The sequence below is a fragment of the Aotus nancymaae genome, unplaced genomic scaffold (genome assembly GCF_030222135.1).
Source record: "Aotus nancymaae isolate 86718 unplaced genomic scaffold, 86718_ANA_hifiasm-v0.15.2.pri h1tg000058l, whole genome shotgun sequence".
NCBI classification, from domain to species: Eukaryota; Metazoa; Chordata; class Mammalia; order Primates; family Aotidae; genus Aotus; species Aotus nancymaae.
Window position 1 is genome coordinate 43,460,756 of NW_026988472.1, and position 23,620 is coordinate 43,484,375.

Consider the following 23,620-nt stretch of genomic DNA (forward strand, 5'->3'; position numbering starts at 1 on the left):
GAGTCCTTTTTTTTTTTTTTTTTTAATTTTCCTTTCGCTTATTTTCATTCAAGAATTTTAGGAAATTTACTGAATTGTATAGCTATCATCCACATAATCCCAGCCTCAAGCAGCCAATAATCTATTTTTTTGTCTCTAGGGATTGGAAACTTAGGAGTGGAATTAGTTGGTTGTATAATACATTTAGCTTCTTAGAAAACTGCTGAACCCTTTTCCAAAGCGACAATACCATTTTACAGTTTCATCAGCCATGTATGAGGGTTCCTGTTGCTCCATATCCCTTACAACACTTGGTATTGTCAGTCTTTTTGTTTATAGCCATTCTACTGGGTGTGAAGTGGTATCCCATTTCCCCATCCCTCTTCCTAACTACTTTGCCAGATCTCCCACTCCTAAACCTGCTCTATGCCCAACCAAAGTGAACCCCTTGCTGGTTTTTTTTTTTTCAGTGAGGCTCCTGATATCCCCAAATTATGCCTTTCTTCACTCTTTGAATGTGTTACTTGACTGGATATGTATTTTTGGTGAGGGAGAAGGGCTGGAAATTGAGAGCTCAAATTGTTGGAGTACAGAAGACTTTTGACTTTCTCACAACATGGGACCACTTTCAAGTTTCTCCTACAAACCCCACCACCATACCTTTCCAAATATCTTGCCTGTCATCTTGGTCACACATGACCTAGATTAATACTTAAGAAGCTATGGAGATGCTCATGCTTCCTCAGGGGAGAAAACTGTGTGAACTTAGCAATTAACAAAAAGAAAGAAAAAAAGAAGAAATTAACAAAAGGAGAAATGACTACCCTTGAAATTATACCACAGAAAGGAGCATGCATTCAACTGATGGTGAAGTCTTATTAAAAAGACTTTAAGCCTCTCAGTTGAGAAGTTGGCTTGTGGTAGCCAAGAAATTAGGGAATGATTTGTTATTTAAGAGTGAAATTGCTAGTAGTCTTGGATTAATCACCATAAAAAAAGCTGCCGCTGTAATAAAAAGCAGAGATCTGGTAACCCTGTTTCATTTCCTTCCTCTTAATGAAAGCCTTTTAGTTATTTTAATTTTGATTAGCACTTCCCTCAGAAAATAGGAAGAAATTAGGAGCAACTTACTTGGCAAAGGTTTAGTAATTAAAACTACTGAAATCAATGGTTTAAGTATGCATTTGGGATAATATTCACGCTTTTTAATTTTTATTTTTGTCTTACCCAAGTGGATAACATAAAGTTGATTATACAAAAATCAACCATTGCAGAAAGCCTATTAGAAAGAAGCAGCCATTCTTGAACTCTTCGATGAATTAGTTGTCAGGTTTCTACTTATGTTAAATTGTTAATACTTTCACTTAAAATAGCAAAATGACTGCAATTTTTAAGTTATTTCAAACTAGGTTTTAAATTCTGGGGTTGAAAGTAAGCTTAAATAACTGAGTACTTGAGTAAATACTGCATTTTTTATGATGAGGCAAGTCGTATGAGCCATTTAATTACTTTAATTCAATCCAGAGATTTGATATTTTCTCCTGAGTTCTCACAGTTGGATAGTTTAAAAATATTTCTAGGATTGAATTGAAACCTGTGAGAACTATAATAAAGCCATACATCTGTCTGTATTTTTGGTTTCTCTCTCCTTTTTTTTTCTTTCTCTCTTTCTTTTTCTTTCTTTCTTTCTTTTTCTTTCTTTCATTCTTCCTTTTTCTTTCTTTCTTCTTTCTTCTTTCTCTTTCTTTTTCTTTTCTTTTCTTTCTTTTTCTTTCTTTCATTCTTCCTTTTTCTTTCTTTCTTCTTTCTCTTTCTTTCTTTTTCTTTTCTTTCTTTCTTTTTTTTGACAAGATCATGCTCTGTCGCCCAGGCTGGAGTGTGAGTGGCAAAATCATGGCTCACTGCAACCTTGACCTCCCCAGGCTCAGGTGATCCTTCCACATCAGTCTCCTGAGTAGCTGGGAGTACAGGTGTGCACAAGCACACCTGGCTAATTTTTGTATTTTTAGTAGAAACGGGGGTGTCACCACGTTTCCAGGCTGGTCTCGAACCCTTGGGCTCAAGTGATCCTCCCGCCTGTGCTTCCCAAAGTGCTGGGATTACAAGTGTGAGTCACCATGCCTGACCTTGTATTTTTTGATAGTATTGAATAAAATTTCCCTCGATAAATAAAAATCCTTTCAATATGCTTCAACTTTAAAATCTTTGAAAAGCTGCTTTCATTATTTTCATGTGGAAGCAGCATTGTCACAAAGTTTTATTTTGAAGACTGAATTGTATATGGAGTTCTGTCCAACTAGAAGAGAACAAATAATCAGGAAAAGAGAGATTATTCACAAATGAGCCTTAGTGGAGAATCATTGAAATCATTCAAAGCTGCCAGAGATATTAGCAATTGTTCAGTTTCATCTCCAGATTTCTCAGATGAAGAAGCTATGGCAAGCCAATTTCACAAACCCGATCTATGATACTTATGCTCCCCACTCCTCTTACTCCCAGAATGTTGCCTTGATTCAAACATTATAGCAAAGTGAGAAACCACAGGTATGAGCTCACTGAGCTTCCCAGGCAGTCCTGCCATCTATAGACCCATGTCATTCTGCATTTTCCTCTTGTTTATGAGGGTGATTCTCTCATCTATTCACCCTATGTCCACTTATCTCTGCCACTTATGTCAAACCAACCCTTCTAGGTCCAGCCTTAGCTCTCCTGCATATGCTTTCACTTTCTTCCTGTTTGTTGCCTCTTTCCCCCAGCTTGTAATTCTCCCGTCTTTATTAAAAACATGCACCCCCAGACACACACTCACATCTGGATTCTCAAGTACGATAACCTTGTAGATTCATGTTTTGAGATTGTTCTTAGTCCATAGAATATAAAACTGATTGAATGATAGTAAATATCTGCAGATGACAGTCATTTACAGAAAGGGCACTAAAGCCATGAAGCTGAAGCTGCAGGACTGATGGATCTGAGCTAGAAGACACAGGCCATCAAAGATTCAGCTTCAGTTGGAAATGGGCTTTATGAGTGCACTACGTCAGATCCATGAAAGAGGAAGGGTTACTGCTCACTGCTGCCTGGAGCTGTGACTCCTATGAAATTACTTAACTAGGACCAAAGGAGGAAGGAGATACTTCCTTGCAACTAGGACTTGAGCTGAGCTGATACCTGAATCATAAATACTCAACAAGATTCTGGATTTAGGACCCAGGGAATCATGGGATACAACTATAAAACTTCTAAATGTTGGGGAAAGAATAATGAGAAAGAAAAATTAATCTCTCAATGAAAATGGAACTACTAAACAAAATTCCAAATTACATTGATATAATTATTACTAAGAACGACAGCCAACAAAATGAAAATCAGGATGTGTCATAACTATAAAGTTAAAATCTAAAATGATTTGAAGAAATACTTAAATATATTTAGAACCCTCAAAGAGATAAAGAAATAATATTCATAAAATTAAAATGACAAATTAGGAAGAATATACAGAAATGGAACAGAAAGTAGATAGGAAGAAGAATGAAGTAGAAATGCTTGAAATTAGAAATATGGTGATTGAAATTAAAACCTTAACAAAGTAAACTCTAGATTCGCAACAATTGGAAAGTTGGTGATTAGAAATATGAATCAATTAATTTACCCAAAACACATTAGAGAGACATGAAGGGAAAAAAAATAGCTAAATATAAAAGCACATTTAAGAGACATGTAAGATGATTAAAAGCCTCCAACATTTTTCAAAAAAGAGAGTAGAGACAACATTAGAGGTGGAATAATGAAAACAGTAATGGCTGAGAATATTAAAGAATTGAGAATAAAAAAGAAAAGTGGCCTCAGATTGAAACTGCCATGAAGGTCTCTGTTGCACATTCTCAACTCTGCTTTTGTAGTACGAAAGCAGCCATAGACAATAAATAAATGAATGGACATGGCTGTGTGCCAGTACAATCTGATTTACAAAAACAGGCAGACAGCAGGCTAAAGTAGGCCGGGAGGCCATAGTTTGACAGCTCTTGATCTAAAGAATGACCACTGGTGGCTAGGCGTGGTGGCTTATGTCTGTAGTCACATCACTTTGGGTGGCCGAGGCAGGCAGATCAATTGACCCCAGGAGTTCAAGACCAGCCTGGGCAACATGGCGAAACCCTGTCTCTACTAAAAATACAAAATTTAGCTGGGCATAGTGGCATGCTCCTGTAGTCCCAGCTATTCAGGAGGCTGAGGCAGGAGAATCGCTTGAACCTGGGAGGCCAAGGTAGCAATGAGTGGAGATGGTGCCACTGCACTCCAGCCTGGGTGACAGAGCCAGACTCTGTCTCTAAAATAAAATAAACAATAATCATTGTTTATATTTTCATGTATATGTTTCCAGATGTTCTTCATATATCCATGTAAGTATGTATATATGAGGTACATTATATACACAAAAGTAATTTTAAAAGAGGTTATATCATAGCTGAGTCACACATGACTTGGACCACACTTGCTCTTCTGAGTATCCACTTTTGGACAACTCTCAGTGTCCACTATCATGTCTAAAAAAAATTTTCTACTACTGAAATGCTAATGAATTACATAGATTTTAACTACAGCTTTTGAGGCTCGGTGGAGGAGGGGGTACATCACACTACCCAGTGCAAAGCTTTTTAACAGCCCCTTTTGCTCATCTTTGTTTTCCCCCACTGTTCCTCGCCCTGTAGCAGGCAGCTAACATTCACCTCTCCCTTCCACCCTCCTCTTTCAGCACAATTCTGCAGCCACACTGGTCCTTTGCCTCCTCTCTCATCCCAGCTCTACAAGTGGCCTCAGCCTGCATATTCCAACCACCCAGCAAAATAAACACCCAGTAGCTACAGGGTCAGAAAGAGAAAATCCGAGGCCCTAGCCATAGACAGATCACCTTATCATTTCTCCAGCACATTCCAGGAAGGATCTCCATTCATTCTGTCCCAATATACCTCTACATTCTTTGTTTGGATGATCACATAGAATTTATTTTATGCATGTATCATTATTTGTATAACTAAGCCCCCAATTTTGAACAAGAGGCTACATACTAAAAGTCTTTTATCTACCAAGTCTTTTTTTTTCTTACAAACCCATCCAATACAGTTACACTGTATTTGCCAATACAGTTCATGCAACTGAATGGAAAGCAAACTCCATAAGAGTATTTTATAACTCTGTAAGAGTATTAAACTCTTATACGTCTACAGTGTAAAACTCTAGAAAAGTATTTTGTCAGAAAAAAATCATGTTTTTGAAATAGTAGGTTTTAAAAGAAAATAAAGACAGAGGGTTAGAAGTGAGAAAATTCAGGTTATCAGGGGCTTGATATCTGTGTGTGTGTGTGTGTGTGTGTGTGTGTGTGTGTGTATGTGTGTGTCTGTGTGTGACTGTAGGCAGGTTTCCGAGACCTTTGTGGATCAATTTCTCAAACAGGTAACAGAGATGAAAACAACTGTCATTAGCTACTGTCACAAAATCGTATGATAAACATCTGTATTCATTTCCTGTGGCTGCTGTAACTGATCATCACAAACTTGGTGGCTTAAAATAACAGATATGAAGGCCGGGCATGGTGGCTCATGCCTGTAATCCAAGCACTTTGGAGACCAAGGTGGGCTGATCACCTGAGGTCGGGAGTTCAAGACCAGCCTGACCAACATGGTGAAACCCCGTCTTTTTATTAAAAATTTAAAAATTAAAAAAAAATGACAGATATTTATTTTCTCACAGCTTCGGAGTCAAGAATTCCAAAACGGAAGGGTCAGCAAGGCTGCACTCCCTCCAAACACTCTTAGAGAGAATCTTTTCTTGCTTCATCCAGCTTCTCATGGCTCTAGGCAATCCCCGACTTGTGACTGCATCAGTCGTCCCTGCCTCCATCTTCACATGGCTTTCCTCTTCTGTCTCTTATTAGGACACTTGTCATTGTGCAGTATTTAGGGTCCCCATAATCCAGGAGGATCTCATTTTAAGATCCTAACTTCATTACATCTGTACAGATCCTTTTTCCAAATTAAGGTAATGTTCACAGGTTCTGGGGGTTAAGATGTGGACATATCATTTTGAGGTCCACCGTTCAATGCACTGCAATATTCTTTGTAAGTGTTCTGAGAACCCAGGAGGAATAAGTAAATCTTTGATTCAATCAGGAATGAGCAGAATGTGAATCAAAAATACTAGAAGATATCCTTTTTCCTGGGCACTGGCATACATTTCAATAATATCTCTAATTTCTTTACGGATGTGTTTACATTTCTAAGTGTAAGCAATGAAGATTATTATGATACATTTAAAATTTGGTAATTTGTCTTTAAACTGATTTTTTTTGTTTTTTTGTTTTTTTTTTTTAAACAGTCATCCCGGTCCATATTAGAACGATCTGAACAGCAGATCAGGGCTGCTTCCAGTTTGGAGGAACTACTTCGAATTACTCACTCTGAGGACTGGAAGCTGTGGAGATGCAGGGTGAGGCTCAAAAGTTTTACCAGTATGGACTCTCGCTCAGCATCCCATCGGTCCACTAGGTTTGCAGCAACTTTCTATGACATCAAAACACTAAAAGGTAGGTGTGTGGATGTGGAGACAAATTCTTTCTCTCTATCAGATAGTGACAAACACACTTTCTCCAAAAGTCTGGGTAGGAAAGACATGTGTCAGAGGGAGAATGAAAGTCGGTCTTTTATTTCATAACTTCAGTGTTAGTGGAGAATCTTGATTTTTTAATGATTAATTCACAGAGAAATATATTCAATATAATTTTTTGAGATAAACACAAAAGAACATTTCAAAGTATAGAAATAAGTTTAACTCAAGGATGTAGGGGCAAGGAAAACCCAGAAAGACTGTTGTTCTCAATAGAAAAAAATCATCAGGTTATTTAGAAAATAAAACCTGGGGATTCACCCACAAGGAGCATTCTACTGCCATGCATGCATAGATACAAATCAATAGATGGCCAGGCGTGGTGGCTCATGCCTGTAATCCCAGCACTTTGGGAGGCCAAGGCAGGCAGATCACTTGAGCCCAGGGGTTTGAGACCAACCTGGACAACATGACAAGACTCCATCTCTACAAAAAAATAGAATAAAATAGCTGAGCATACGCCTGTATTCCCAGCTACTTGGGAGGCTGAGGTGGGAGGATCACCTGAGCCCAGGAGGTCGAGGCTATAGTGAGCCATTATCACACTATTGCACTCCAGCCTGGGCAACAGAGCAAGATCCTGTCTCAAAAAAACCACCACCCACAAACCAATAGATTAAGTATAGCTTTTTTTATTTCTGCAAAGTTGTGTGATTTTTAGTAAAAGTGAAAAGTAAAAGTTGGATACTGAGTTGTAGTATTGGGTACCGGTATTGCTAGAATAATGAAAGGAGAAAATTCTCAAGGCAAAATGATCAAAACTCCAGACTACAAAATAACACACTTTGAAATAAGGGTAATGATTGTTCTCTAGTAAGGTATGAAGGTTCTTTAAAACAAAACCAGGCGCGGTGGATGACCCCTGTAATCCCAGCACTTTGGGAGGCTGAGGCGGGTGGATCACCTGAGGTCAGGAGTTCAAGACCAGCCTGATCAACATGGTGAAACCCCATCTCTACTAAAAATACAAAATTAGCTGGGCATGGTGGTGCACGCCTGTAATCCCAGCTACTTGGGAGGCTGAGGCAAGAGAACCGCTTGAACCCGGGAGGTGGAGGTTGCAGTGAGCCGAGATCCTGCCATTGCACTCCAGCCTGGGCAACAAGAGTGAAATTCCATCTCAACAAAAAGAAAGAGGCCGGTGAGGTGGCTCATGCCTATAATCCCAGCACTTTGGGAGGCTGAGGTGGGCGGATCATGAGGTCAGGAGATCAAGACCATCCTGACCAACATGGTGAAACCCCGTCTCTACTAAAAATACAAAAAACAAATTACCTGGGCTTGGTGGCGCATGCCTGTATTCCCAGATACTCAGGAGGCTGAGGCAGGAGAATTACTTGAACCCGGGAGGCAGAGATTGCAGTGAGCTGAGATTGCACTACTGCACTATAGCCTGGGCGATAGTGTGAGACTCCATCTTGAAAGGAAGGAAGGAAGGAAGGAGGGAGGGAGGGAGGGAAGGAAGGAAGGAAGGAAAGAAGGAAGGAAACCAGTGAAAGTTGTGGGGTTTCTGATTAGGCATTTAATTTTTTGATGACATGTCAAAACAATACAAGAAGCTGCTACAGCATTGCTGATCTAGCATTCTAGATTTGATTAACCTGGTAAATGATTATATATATAGCATAATTCAAATTGACCACTAGACCAGAATTATTTTTTTCTTTCTACCTAAAATTGTATTTTTTTTTCCATTTGTAAAAAGATGTTGGGGTTAGCAATCCCATTACTGGGTATATACCCAAAGGATTAGAAATTGTTCTATTATAAAGGCACATGCACACATATGTTCATTGTAGCACTGTTTACAATAGCAAAGACCTGGAACCAACCCAAATGCTCATCAACAATAGACTGGACAAGGAAAATGTGGCACATATACACCATGGAATACTGTGCAGCCATAAAAAATGATGAGTTAATGTCCTTTGTAGGGACATGGATGAATCTGGAAACCATCACTCTCAGCAAACTGACACAAGAACAGAAAATCAAACACCGCATGTTCTCACTCATACGTGGGTGTTGAGCAATGAGAACACATGGACACAGGAAGGGGAATATCACACACTGGGGTCTGTTGGGGGGGGCCAAGGGAGGGACAGCGGGGGGGTGGGGAGGTCGGGGAGGGATGACATGGGAGAAATGCCAGATGTAGGTGACAGGGGGATGGAGGCAGCAAACCACATTGCCATGTGTGTACCTATGCAACAATCCTGCATGATCTGCACATGTACCCCAGAACCTAAAGTACAATAAAAAAAAAAAGATGTTGGAGTTGCACAGGCCTCTGTTGTTAGCTGTGGGGAAAGCTGTTCATAGATGGGGAAATATTCTTCGGTAGCACCTTAGGCATGAGTGTGAAGAGGATTCTTTGTGTTCATGTGTATGATTGTGTCTAAGTGAGTTGACATGGTGGGAACCATAGCCTCAAACTCACTTAAGACAGGAATTTGAAGCTCTAGATGTTTCTATGTGGTGAATTAATATAGCCTTAATTAAAACAAAGGGTTGGTACCTGATCTAGAGGTCAAAGGCCTTAACCAGATTACCTGACTAAGGCCTGAGGTGAGACTGAACATAGTTCACGAAGATGAACATTACCATAAAACCGAGACTAGGTGATCTAAAAAAAGTCAATGACATTGACATTTTCTAAGGAGAAAACCATAAAAAAAAAATCACAGAATTTGCAAGCTCTAAAATTTGTCTCCTAATTCCATAGGGGATCATCTAAAGTTATTTACTAAGTTAGAAGCAATAAATAATGAAATCACATGTTACATCAATTAGAATTTGTTATCAACTCTCCCTCATGGATTTCAAGGTAATTTCCTGAGGCAGAGCAGTCCTGCTGGGAAGTAGTAAGGAATAGTAGAGTTATGAAGCCTTTAATCAGTGGCTTTGGTCATAATTGCATATGATTTTGGTTAAAAGCTTACCACTGCAATTTCAAAACTGAGTTTTATAAAAAGAGAAAAAGCAAATGAAAAGAAACATTTAAGTAGAATTTTAAATCAGGAATATTTTTATAGGTTGGTTTCTTGTTTTTTCAAGGATTCATGTTTAACTGTAGTGAATTAAATAATACCCATAATAATACTTAATTGAGTAATTTATCTCTCATGTGTTCAGCCTTCAGGCTTTAAATACAAATATTAATAATCAGAAATTTAAGAAAAGTTTTCTCGGGATAGAATGTTTTATTATGAGAGAAAAAAATATCAAACTTTAGGTAAACTGTGTAGTATAATGCAGTGCTCCAGACAACTTTTATGTTTTTGGTGATTGAAGAAGCAACATATCAAGAAAATTGGTATTAAGGGGTGAAAAAGGAAAAAGGATATGGAGAAGATGTTACAAGGGAATAATTTAGGGACTAGGGTCACATCTCAAATGATAATATTGTATGAGTATACTTCAAGCAGAGGTTCTTTCTATCCCTTCCTTTACCATATATGGGAATTCAGAATAATCTCAGCAGAGTTCTTGAAAATGCAGTAAAAATAAAGGAATTTGTCCATTGTTGCATAACACATTACCCAAAACTTAGCTGCTTAAAACAATATTTATCTCAGTTTCTGTGGGCCTAGATTGGTTTCTCAGAAATGCAGACATGGCCTATAATGGTTTCTCTGCTTCAGATGTCTCCAGAGGCTGGCGTCAAGATGTTGACTTGGGCTGCAGGCATCTCAGGGCTCAGCTGAAGGAGGGTGTGCTTTCAAGTTCAACCAACTGTGGTTTGTAGGACTCAATGCTTCACAGGCTGTGGGACTGAGGGTCTTAGTTCCTCACTGGCTATTGGCCAGAGGCTGTCCCAAGTTCCTCGTCACGTAGACCTTTCTAACATGGCAGCAAACCAACACAGTAACAGAAAACCAAACACCGCGTGTTCTCACTCATAAGTGGGAGTTGAACAATGAGAACATATGAACACAAGGAGGGGAACCTCACACACCAGGGTCTGTCAAGGGGTGGGGGACAAGGGGAGGTAGAGCATTAGGACAAATACCTAATGCATGTGGGGCTTAAAACCTAGATGATGTATTGATAGGTGCAGCAGACCACCATGGCACATGTGTACCTATGTAACAAACCTGCACATTCTGCACATATATCCCAGAACTTAAAGTAAAATAAGTTAAAAAAAAAAAAAGCCTGCAAGTGGAGGAGAGAGAGAGTGTGTGTGAGAAAGAGAGAGAGAGTGAGAGTGAGAGAGAAGAGAGCTTGCAAAAAGTAGAAAATTAAAGAAACTTAAATTTTAAAAGACCGTGATCTTTTTTAACATCATCATGGAACTGGCCTCCCATCACTTTTGCTGTATTCTCTTCATAAGAAGCAAGTTACTAGGTCCAGCCCACACACAAGGAGAAGGGATTTACACAAGGGCATGACTATCATGAGGTGTGGCCCACTGGGGGTCAGTTTCAAAGCTGTCTACCATAACAGATTTTCTTTTCTCTCTCTTTTTTTTTTTTTTTTGAGACGGAGTTTTGCTCTTGTTACCCAGGCTGGAGTGCTATGGCGCGATCTCGGCTCACCGCAACCTCCGCCTCCTGGGTTCAAGTGATTCTCCTGCCTCAGCCTCCTGAGTAGCTGGGATTACAGGCATGCGCCACCATGCCCAGCTAATTTTTGTATTTTTAGTAGAGACGGGGTTTCACCTTGTTGACCAGGATGGTCTCATAAGAGATTTTCATCAGTACAACATCCCCACATATAGTAAACTCTACAGTTCTGTGGCAAGCTACAAGGAAGTCTGTAATATCTTCATCATAAAGTTGAATCCCCCAAAACACCTGTAGAAAGGCTATACTGCATTAAGTATCAAAGGGTCAAAATTAGTTTAAAAAATAAATTATGAGAGAAAAGCAAATACTGTTTTACAAGAAAGTATATAATTTTTTTTATTCCCATAGGTTTGTTTCTTTTTTCCTGTTACCTTCAAATTAACTATGGCCAGAGGATTGCTCATTCCATTAATATAAACAGGCTTTTTCATCATTTATATCAATATCAGTATCGGGCACTTGCAAATGAGAAAACTCTGATTTGAGGAAAGATTAGTTTCACTTCAATTTCCATTCATGTGTTTGCCAAATTTAAATCCTACTGTAGTTAAGCAACCAACAGAAACGTATTTCTTGATGATGCTAAAACCTACCTACACCTGGCTTCAAGTCGAAGAAATGCTATCCAGTTGTATCCTGTAAATTGCTTGATAAATAATATTTACATGTTATTTCTTTATATGCTTCTATTTACTTCCCTATTAGCCATCTTCTCCAGATGTATCCAGTGTAATTATGTACAGGATATGGTGTTCTACCTCAAAGGGAAATAAAATACATTCTACAAAGGTGTGGTGTAAATGGGAAAGAACTCAGATAATGGTTTTAATTTCTCTGGAAACAATCTTTAGTTAAAGGACTGACAAAAAATATTCATCTAGTAAAAGAAACAAGCAGTAGAAATGTGAAAATGACTATGTTCAGCATAACCCTGGCACACATTGGTACATCAGAGCCATTCCATCTGCTAGCCCCAGTGAGCTTTCTCTCTGCAGTTATAGACGAAGAATGGCAAAGAACTCAGTGCAGCCCTAGAGAAACGTGCGTGGAGGTCGCCAGTGAGGTGGGGAAGAGTACCAACACATTCTTCAAACCCCCTTGTGTGAACGTGTTCCGATGTGGTGGCTGTTGCAATGAAGAGAGCCTTGCGTGTATGAACACGAGCACCTCGTATATTTCCAAACAGGTATGAGGACATTGGTAAGCCTGCCTTCTCCAAAGCTCTGATGATGATATTGTTGGTAGCTACAACAATCTTGTTGCCAAGCACTGTACTAAATGCTTTATGTGCATAGTCACATTTAATCCCTGAAACAAGCCAAGAGGGTATTTTATCCTTTTTTATAGATGAGGAAACTGAGGCTCAGAGAGGTAACTTACTTATCCAAGGTTACACAGCTGCTAAATAGCAGATCTGGGATTGAAACCCAGGTCTGTGGGAGGCCGGAGCCTGAACTCTTATCAGTTATTGTCTCTCTGATGCTATAATGTCAAGATACAGAAAACCATATGGCAGTTACTAGGATAGGATGTTAAAAGGAATGAAGATAGCCGTACTGTCTGGTGTATCCATCAGGTTCTGTGTTGCTCAAATGGAGTGATTGACAAAAGTTTAATGAAGGCTGTGGGCAGAATTGAGGGAAGAGGGATGGGACAGTGAAGCACCTAAAGCTAGCAAAATGGGGGAGTTGCCCCCACCCTTAAACTGAGGAGACAAGGGGAGGGAGCAGTTACAGGAACCCAGAGGGAAAGTGGAGAAGAGGGTTGCTGGACTGGCCACTGTCAACCCTTAGCCTGGCAGGGAGTGGAGGCAGGGGCTGGGAGAGGCAAGAGGGTTTATAAATGCAGCCCATGAAGGGCAGTGTTCTGGGTCACAGAGCCTGATGGGGAAGGAAGGAGAGAGAATGATGTCTCTGGAGGGGCAAAGAGAGAATATCTAGCACAAAACACATTTGGAAATAATTCTGCAGTTTCTATGAAAGAAATAATTCTGCCCTCTTTAATCTTATAAAACTCCCTTTGCTTAGTAGGTAAGTTTTCATTTCTCTGGTTACCATGTTTTTGTAAAATGTAATAAATGTTGCATGTGAGAGGAGTAGTAACAAACTTGGGAAAGCAATATTAAAAAACTGTGAATCAAACTACATTTTTTTGGTATCTTTTGCAAATTCCTTGAATGTTGATATACTCATTTAATTGTCAGTTTGCCTATATGATTTATTCTCCTATAACTGTAAAAACAGGTAGTACAAGAAAATTACATGCACTGAATATATCCATGTTAGGTCATTTTCTTAATGCTGATTTGTTTTGTTAATAGATTTACTTGTCCTTAATTTTGTTCCTCCACCCTCTAAAATATCCTTTAAACTGGAGAGTTTCTTTTTCTAAATTCTGTTAGAGAATCTTGGAGCTCGTGCAAATTTAACTTCTACTATTTGACAATTAGAAAAAAAAATGACCCAAGTAGGGCTAAGCATCAATTCTCTGTAGAAACAAAGCTTGCATAATGTAAGAGGGTTTAGTTCATGATCATGTGATCCCCTAGAGCATAGCCAAAAAATTGTGCAAGAAGATGAAGTTTATGCAAAGTAAACACTCCAAAAACACTCTCACTTAGACTCATGGAAGTTCCATTACATATTGAGAGGTCAGAATAAACAGAATAAGTTTCCACTTAATAGATAGTTGAGTACTTTATTTTTACTGCTGTACTCAACAAATGATTAATTTTATAGAATGTACTTAAGTGTAAGTGTTCAGCAGTTTTTCTTTCCAAATATGCATTTTTGAACATTTTAATAAACTAGCTCTCCCCAAAGTTATGGACTATTTTGCAAACCACCTCTTAGAAACAAAGTGAACAAACGAATACTCTCTGTAGTAAGGACTATGTGGAATGGTGATTGAATGGACAATGCATTCAAATCAAGTTCAAACTTATTCACACATCATAGAACCACTCAAGAAAGTTGTATCATCTCTCTGTACATCTGTTTCTTCACCTGTAAGATGGGGATAATAAAAACCCACCTTATAATGTTGTTATAAGGGGTAAATGAATTAATATGAAAGCACTTACAACAGGGCCTGGCCTATGGAAAACATAGAAAGAATGATATATATGTTAGTTATAGTTATTTGTTTGGGCATGATGATCTTGTACCAGTCAGGTATTAATAAACAATGCTGCATAACAAACACCCTAAAACTCAGTGGTTCCAAAAACAAAGAGTTATTCTCATTTATGTATCTGAGGTTCTGTTAATTTAGGGTAGATTCAGCTGGGCTTGACTCTAAGCTGCAGTGTGAGTCCAAGTCAGGTTCTGTGTTTCCCAACCCTTGGACCAGCAAGCCTACAGATCATGTTCTTCTCATGGCTACAGCATAAGTTTGAGAAAACAAGGCCACAAAACATGCACAGTTCAAATTTGTACTTGTGTCATGTCTGCTAACATCTCACTAGCCAAAGAAATTGATGTGGCCAAATACAAAGACAAGAGACTAGAAAATTTTCTTCAATAGAGATGGTATGAGAAGGGATAAGTAAATAGTTTGAATAAAATCTATCCTAGCAAAATCATAAAGAAACTGCATACTTTTTTTTTTGAGACAGAGTCTCGCTCTGTCACCCAGGCTGGAGTGCAATGGTGTGCTCTCGGTTCACCGCAACCTCCACCTCCTGGGTTCAAGCAATTCTCCTGCCTCAGCCTCCCAAGTAGCTGGGATTACATGTGCGGACCATCACACCCAGCTAATTTTTGTATTTTGAAGTAGAGACTGGGTTTCACCATGTTGGTCAGGCTGGTCTCGAACCCCTGACCTCGTGATCCGCCCACCTCAGCCTCCCAAAGTGCTGGGATTACAGACATGAGCCACCCTGCCAGGGTGAAACTGCATACCTTTAATCTCATTTAATCCTTACAATTTACACTCAAATTTAAAGCAGGAGCAGGGATTAACAGTAACATTTTACAAGGGTATCAGTAATCAAAAAGTTAAGAGATTTGACCAAACTTAAACACTTCATAAAGTTAGATGAGCCTGTTTAGTTCCATTCTTAATGGACAACTTAAGCTAAAGTCATTGCCATAAATGACAAAGGCAAAAATTCAGACTAGAACAACTTTAAAAATAATATATAAAATTTAAAAATCTATTATGGTTATCTTTCTCTGCTGTAGCTCTTTGAGATATCAGTGCCTTTGACATCAGTACCTGAAATAGTGCCTGTTAAAGTTGCCAACCATACAGGTTGTAAGTGCTTGCCAACAGCTCCCCGCCATCCAATTGGATCTTCAATTATCAGAAGATCCATCCAGATCCCCGAAGAAGATCGGTAAGCATTTTTTTTTGTACTGGATTATGCTTGTTCTTGCCTTGCCGTAACTGTGTGTAGAGGATATTTCATTAATTATAGAGTTATCACTTTCTCTTCAAATTATTCATCTTTTAGCTTCTAATGTGAATCTACCGGTAATAACTTGCAAATACATGTTGCTATTAGATACATATTGTGGTAGGACCAAAAAGCTCAGTGGTGTGAGCTCATCATGTGTACTTGTAGACACATTTGTTCTTAATATGCATAGTCTAATGCAGGTGTAAAACTGCTCTAGCCTCAAATTTGGCACATGTACCCCGGTTCCAGAAGAAGCCTTAAATAAAACTCATTTCAGGCTGTTTGTATATTTACATCCTGAAATGAGAGAAAACAAAGAAGATTCCTGGAGTCGTTGGGAAGTGGCAAAACTGGCAGCATGTGAGTTTTGCAACTTTCCTTTTTTAAATATTTATTATACTTTAAGTTCTGGGGTACATGGGCAGATCATGCAGGTTTGTTACATAGATATACATGTGCCATGGTGGTGGTTTGTTGCATCCATTGCCCCATCATCTACATTAGGTATTTCTCCTAATGCTATCCCTCCCCAATCCCCCCACCCACTGCTATTCCTCCCCTAGCCCCTTATCCCCCAGGCCCCGGTGTGTGATGTTCCCCTCCCTGTGTCCGTGTGTTCTCATTGTTCAACACCCACTGATGAGTGAGAACATGTGGTGTTTGGTTTTCTGTTCTTGTGTCAGTTTGAATCTTTCCCCCTTAAGATTACTAAATGGAAAACCCTTATTTTAAATTAAAATGACTTAACATTAATTTGGCTTTGAAATTCTCTTGAGATTAATTTTGTGATTATTTATAAGGCAAACGATGACACTCTGAAGTATCCTGAAACCGAAAGTAAGGATCACTTATTTGAAGAAAAAAAAAGGATTTAATATAAAGAAACAAGTAAAGGGTAACTGAATAAAAAGATAATTAGATACTTAGATTTTGCAAAAGTAAAGCAATAAATATATTGTGTGAGTGGCAAGTAAAAGAGTAAGCTGGTGATTAGTTAACATAGAGCCAAGAAGACACCTCCGCCCCTCTCCAGCAGAATAGAAAACTTGCAGAAAAGAAACATTTGGCCAGGTGCTGTGGCTCACACCTGTAATCCCAGGACTTTGGGAGGCGGAGGAGGGCAGATCACGAGGCCAGGAGACGGAGACCATCTGGCTAACATGGTGAAACCCCGTCTCTACTAAAAATACAAAAACTTAATTGGGCATGGTGGCACACGGGTGTAGTCCTAGCTACTTGGGAGGCTGAGGCAGGAGAATTGCTTGAGGTGGAGATTGTAGTGAGCTGAGATCACGCCACTGCACTCCAGCCTGAGACTCTGTCTCAAAAGAAAAGAAAAGAAAAGAAACATTTATTTTCAAGATGTTCCCACTGTCTTGGCCAATGATTTTATCTGTATTTTAAGGAAAATAATCTTAGGAGGTATGTTAGAACATATTTAATTTTGGTAAATAAACTGTTGACAGCTATAATTTGCACAGTTTTAACATATATCTTAAGGAGATTACAATTTCCGAAATTATAGTTTAGTTTCTAAACGTTTCAACATAGAATATTTATAATTACAGAATCACTATCTAGTAAGATGCAGTTCATAAATACAAATTAAGCTTCTTTAAAATCTTAACTCTTCTCACATCCTTATCATTTTCTGGTGAGAATGTTTGAAATTTACTCTTAGCAATTTTGAAATCTACAATACATTATTATCATAGACTACAGTGACCATGCTGTGCAACAGATCTCAAAAACTTCTTCCTCCAAACTGAGATCAAAAAGCAAAAAATAAATTTAAAAAATCTAAACTATTCTCTACTCAGAAATTTATTTAATGTTCCAAAGTTGTGATTATCCTTGAAAGCGTTAAAATCTGGTTCATTGTTTTCTTTTCCTAGCTGTTCCCATCCCAAGAAACTCTGTCCTATTGACATGCTGTGGGATAGCAACAACTGTAAATGTGTTTTACAGGAGGAGAATCCACTTGCTGGAACAGAAGGTAATGATAGCAGTGGTAAAATAGTAACACCAATAATGAAAGTAGCAACAATAGCAGCAAACGTTATTGAGTACTTAGTATGACCAGGCAATGTTGTTAAGTCTTTTATATGTTTTACCTCATTTAATTCTCACAACAACCCTATAATATACTATTGTTATTTCTTTTTTTACAATTACAAAATGGACACACCAAGTTACTGAGTAATTTCCTGAAGGTCACACAGCTGAGAGTGATAGAAGTGGTCAGATTCAGCCCGGCACGGTGTCTCACACCTGTAATCCCAGCACTTTGGGAGGCCGAGGCGGGTAGATCACGAGGTCAGGATATCGAGACCATCGTGGCCAGCATGGTGAAACCCCGTCTCTGCTAAAGTACAAAGAATTAGCCGGGCATGGTGGTGTACGCCTGTAGTCCCAGCTACTCGGGAGGCTGAAACAGAGGAATTGCTTGAACCTGGGAGGCGTAGGTTGTAGTGAGCCAAGATTGCGCCACTGCACTCCAGCCTAGCAACAGAGCAAGACTCTGTCTCAAAAAAAAAAAAAAAAAAAAAAAAAAAAAAAAAGAGGTGGTCAGATTCCAGAGCCCTCTGTACCATAATCATATGGTAAGTCCACCAATGCATCACTCTGCTTTTTAATCTCAAAGAAAAGCCCAGGGTGATTACAGCATCCTGAAGCATTGAAATTGAAATGGGATGTTAAACTTGAATGAAAGCTGCTTCAGAACTAAACGCTAGTCAACTGCAGTTTACTAATTTATTTGTATAAAAGTCTCACAGGAACAGAAAGTAATTTTGGACTTGGTTTCTGTTAACAGCATCATATGAAAACATGCCCGTAATTCGAAAAAAAGAAATGGGGAATAAGAGAAAACTTTTTCTGGAACTAGGGCAAAGCAAAAGCAAAATATGGCTATTGGTATAAGGGGAGTTGGGAGCAAAATGAGATACAGGCAATTGTCGTTGCTCATAATCCATAACTCTGTGACTTTGGGTGATGAACATTTGCTTGAAAATGAATGCATTTTTAATTTATTTTCCAGGGAGCTTTACATGGTCACACCAGGAAAAAAAAAGTCACAAGTAGTCATGTAGTTTTACCCTTGCTTGTTTTAAACTATGATCTACAAGCAAGAGCAGTAAGGGCTAACCTCTAAGAAATCTATCCTAGAAACTGTAAATAGCAACCTACTGCCCATTCTTCTGCCTCTCAGCTTCCTTCTGAATGTTTTCACAAAAGCTCGACCCAGAGTGTGTGGGGAAATTTAATATTTATGTAGTTTAAATGCCCATCCTCTACCAGAACATGCATCAGTTATTTGGAGACTTGCCATCCACTGAGGCAGCACCAAGGAGTGGGCACACTCCTGTTGTTATACTGAACTGAAATCTCTCTCTAGAACAGACCAGACTGCCCAATGGAATACGATGAGTCATATACGTAACTTACATTTTACATTACTCACATTAAAAAGCTAAAAAGAAACAGGTAAAATTTATCTTAACATATTTTATTTAATCCAATCTATCCAATATATTGTCATTTCAACATGCAATCAATATAAAAAATTTATGAGCTAGCCTACATTCTTTGTGCTAAGTCTTTGAAATCCAATGTGTGTTGTACACTTACAGCACATCTCAATTTGGACTCTCCATTTCATGCCCAATAATTACATATGCCCCATAGCTACCTTGTTGGACAGCCCAGTTCAAGAGCATCAACTCATTAGTTCAGGTTTTACCGTATAGAGCCATTTAAAACAAATCTAATTCTTTCTACATGTGACTCATGTTTTAATATTGTTAGTTATTGTGGGATTGATGGTGGCTCATGCCTGTAATCCTAGCACTTTGAGAGGCTGAGATGGGAGGATCACTTAAGGTCAGGAGTTTGAAAACCAGCCTGGCCAACATGGCGAAACCCCATCTCTACTACCAAAAAGAAAAAAAATAGCTGGGTGTGGTGATGTGTGCCTGTAGTCCCAGCTACTTGGGAGGCTGAGACATGAGAGTCTCTTGAACCTGAGAGGCAGAGGTTGCAGTGAGCCAAGATCATGCCACAGCACTCGGGCCTGGGTGACAGAGTGAGATTCTGCCTCAAAAAAATAGAAAGTTACTGTAGGAAGGGCAATATATTTAGAGCTTAAAGACTGTTCTAGCCGAGGATTTCCTGGCACAAAGCCTCTGAGACAGTTTTGTATGCAGGAGGTTTGTAGGCAGGCACAAGGCATTAAGGGGTAAAGAGAGAAGCAACACACCACAGTGCAGTTGCTAAGGGGCATTAGCCTAATCTAACTGGAAGTTGAAGCTGGGACCCACTGTGGGGATATGTCTCAAATCTAGGTGAAGAGGCTGAGTCCTGGATCATTAATTGGCTGCCTTGGAGAGGGGATGTAGCCTTAAGTGAGGCAGCTGATTTCTGCTGGAGATAATTGTTGGCAAGGCACTCAGCCAGTACACATGTATAGAGGGTGGAAAGAGGAATAGGGAAGAAGTGAAGTGCTGCTCTAAGCAGCGGGGATCTGAGCACTCAGGGATGGAGGTGAGAGAACATTCTGGAAGAAGTTCAGCATGGTGGGGATATAACGGGTGGGGAAATAATGGGAAGGGGTGGTTAGATGTGAGAGAAGGAGCTGGACAGGCTCATAGGGGTAGAACAGAAGGACCTTGTAAATCTTGGATGTGATACTAATGACAAAGGGAAACCACACAATTGGCTCAAGCAGGAGAGCGACAGTACCAATTAGAATTTTAACAAAATCATAGCAGCAACAGTGTAGAAGAGGATGGGTTGACTTGGGGCAGGGAAGGAGGCAGGAAAACTTTTGGGAAGTTGTAGCAATGATGGGATTGAGAGGTGCAGGGTGGACTGGATCACAATTGTTTCTCATCCTCATCTCCCGTAAGTCCCCAGTGTGGGCCAAGTTCACATTCATTTCTCCAGTTGCCCTATTAAACTGATGATATTTACCGAGCTTACTGCTCGCTATACTTTTTTTTCCATACGTGTGACTGTTAAGCCAACTGCCTCTTCTACAATGACTTCTCTTGCCCAGATGAGCACATTTAGGTTAGTGAATCCAAGTCTAATTTAATTGCATCTTGTTAGATTCAGGTTATTGCTCTAAACTGTTAAAACAAACTATACAAAACAAATAAATAAATAAATTGAGGAGGTCCCAATTCTGTATTTAAAAATATTTAATATGTCCTTTCCTTCATGAAGAGAGCCACAGAACACATCATCAAACTCCCTAGGGATGGAAATCAATATATACTACTTCAGGATGTCACCCTCAGCTATTGCTGTTCCACCACCAATTCTCTCGCATCCAGTTTCTGTTCCTTGTAACTTGGCTATGAGGATGTGAGCACAGACCCTGCCAAACAGCCTGCTGAAGTTCTGCAAACACCTTGTGGATTGTGTTTCCCTAAACCACCCTGTCCAACAGTGGTCTTGGGCCTGTCCGAAGTATTCTGAGTGTACTTCTGCTGCCACCTAGTGATCATTGCAAATTTTTAAAGAGCATCTTTATCCTTTAACAAGTTATTCTTGTCTTGCCCCAAAACCACATCTGCCCCACTGGCGTATGACTTAACAAAGGTCACACTTTTCCTCTTCACGAAGTTCAAAATGGAGACTTGCTAGATTTAGTCTTCCAGCACCCATTCTCAAACATCATCCATTACAGAACAGTAAAAATATAAAATTGAACAACACGAGATTGTCATTTTCATATGTCATTAGTAGTCAGATATTGGCAAGAATATATGGTTTAACCCAACATCTTGGGATGCTGGATGGGATTCTCAAAGCCTCCATACTTCAGCCTGCTTTAGGACCCTTTTATTACACCAAATAAACCCAACAAACGTCCATTGAGTGCCTATTTTATACCAGAACAATGAGACCTGCTCCTTCCCCTTCCGGACATTTTACTTAATGGGGGAAACATAGAAGTAAACAGATAAATGTGTAATCACTGCAAGAAAGAATCGGACGGAAATATGCACAGGGTAAGGGCACTTAGCTAAACCTGCAGACATTGGGAAGGATGTCAGGGGGAAGGGATGACAGAGGGAAAGACAAGGGCAAAAGCATGGAGCTGAGAGGCACTGGCATATCAGGGCAACAGAAGGTTCTGTCATTCGGTGTAAATGGAACACACAGGATATATGAGAGTGAGAAACAGAAGATGTGTCCGTGAGGTTATTATGGTCCAGCTTATGGAGGGTCTTGTATGTCCTGGTAGGAAAATTGGTTTTTATTGTGGGAAGGGAAACTTTTAATGCATTTAAAGCAGTGAAGTGATTTGGTTTGCATTTGTTAATGATGTGAAAAATAAGTTGGAAGCATAAAACTTGTGGTGGTGAGATGACTGACAGAGCGACAGCCATCTACTCAAGAAACACAAGGTACTGACCGAATTGTGGCAGTGGCAGTGGGGATGGAAAAGAAAGAACAAATTTAGAGAGGCAGAATTGAGTGGACATGATGCTCAGACTTACCAGAGCAGGCGAGTCAAGGATGAAGTTGCCATTCCCTAAATGAGACAAACTGGTAGAGAAGCAGGTTTGGGGAGAAAACTACTAAACATGTACATCCCTCCAAAACCTTCAAGAGTGCTAAAGGGACAGAGTCAAGTTATTCCAAAGTTTCTGTCTCTTCCATTAATTTTGCAATGAATTTCTACTTGTTAATCAGAATTGGATTTGGAGTAGTAGCTATTCAATTGCTTTATATACCTTCTAGAAATATCTCTCAGCTGAGTATGTCAAAAACTTCTCAGTTCCTCCCCTTTACCTAAATGTATCATCCAGCAGATGTTGGTGGAATCAAATTTCATTGTTGCTGCTATATCTTTTATACTAGTGTTATGATCTGCATGCAGTGAAGATATGCATTACGATTGCCTGGTCTAGAACATCTGAGGTGTATTTCTACAACACTAATTATTTTCTTTGTCTCTCCTTTTAATCTCCACCGAAAAAAACGGGGACAACTACACTCATAACCCTTAGACATCCTATATTTTATTACTAATACTTGGTTATGGAAGTTTGCATTTAACAAGTCATCAAACATAAAAATCTCTAAAAATATTTTATCCAAAATATTCAGCTTATGATATTTTAAAAATCATAAACCTAAGAAAACACATAAACTTGTGTTTGTATTATGAAATCAGAAATTAATCTTCCTTACCCTGTGAAAAAATTAGGAACGTAAATCTATAAGAAGGAGGTTGGGTGAATCCAAGTTACTTACAGATGACGTAAAATGTACAATCAACTTTGGTGATCAAACTGACCAACACATTTCTGTTTCTCTGTAGACCAGTCTCACCTTCAGGAACCAGCTCTCTGTGGGCCACACATGAAGTTTGATGAAGATCATTGCGAATGTGTCTGTAAAACACCATGTCCCAAAGATCTGATCCAGCACCCCAAAAACTGCAGTTGCTTTGAGTGCAAAGAAAGTCTGGAGAGCTGCTGCCAGAAGCACAAGCTATTTCACCCTGACACCTGCAGGTAAATGCCTTGAGTCGTCTTGCCTTGACTGATTGACATTTAAGGTAAATGCCATTTTAATTTGGTGGGATTCCTTAGTAAGCTATTTTTTGCCTTAGTGTCTGAGTCCCTTTTTGATAATAGAACAGAGGTTTGGCAGCTAAGGAATAAGCAAGAGTATACAGTGATGATTAATCATGATATTAAGAAAATCCTGCCTGTTATTATGGGCTTAGAACTCTTAAACAATGAGGACATTGATCAAAATGTAAGCAATTATTAGGATATTGCTGAATAATAATATTTTAGGAAGGGGAGGTTTCAGATAATCAAACTCTTTGGTTCAGTTTCTCATTGTATATGTCTATATATGTTTATTTGTTTCTTTCTTTAAGGGAGGAAATATCACTGGATTTATATAGCAAGGAATTTATTGATGAATAGAACACTTGGAGGTTACTTACTAATGAGGCTTTAATAGATTTTGAATCCAT

The 23,620-nt window shown here is 39.1% G+C and overlaps 1 protein-coding gene across 2 annotated transcripts in view; it reads left to right on the forward strand.

The window, feature by feature from the left end:
- VEGFD (vascular endothelial growth factor D) overlaps window positions 1–23,620 on the forward strand; it is a 40,266-nt gene that overhangs the window by 14,755 nt on the left and 1,891 nt on the right. For both annotated transcript variants that reach the window (XM_012434718.2, XM_012434708.2), the window contains exons 2-6: window positions 6,355–6,562; window positions 12,209–12,399; window positions 15,398–15,552; window positions 17,511–17,611; window positions 22,952–23,147. In XM_012434718.2, coding sequence (XP_012290141.2) covers window positions 6,355–6,562; window positions 12,209–12,399; window positions 15,398–15,552; window positions 17,511–17,611; window positions 22,952–23,147 — 851 coding nt within the window. The remainder of the gene's footprint in view (window positions 1–6,354; window positions 6,563–12,208; window positions 12,400–15,397; window positions 15,553–17,510; window positions 17,612–22,951; window positions 23,148–23,620) is intronic.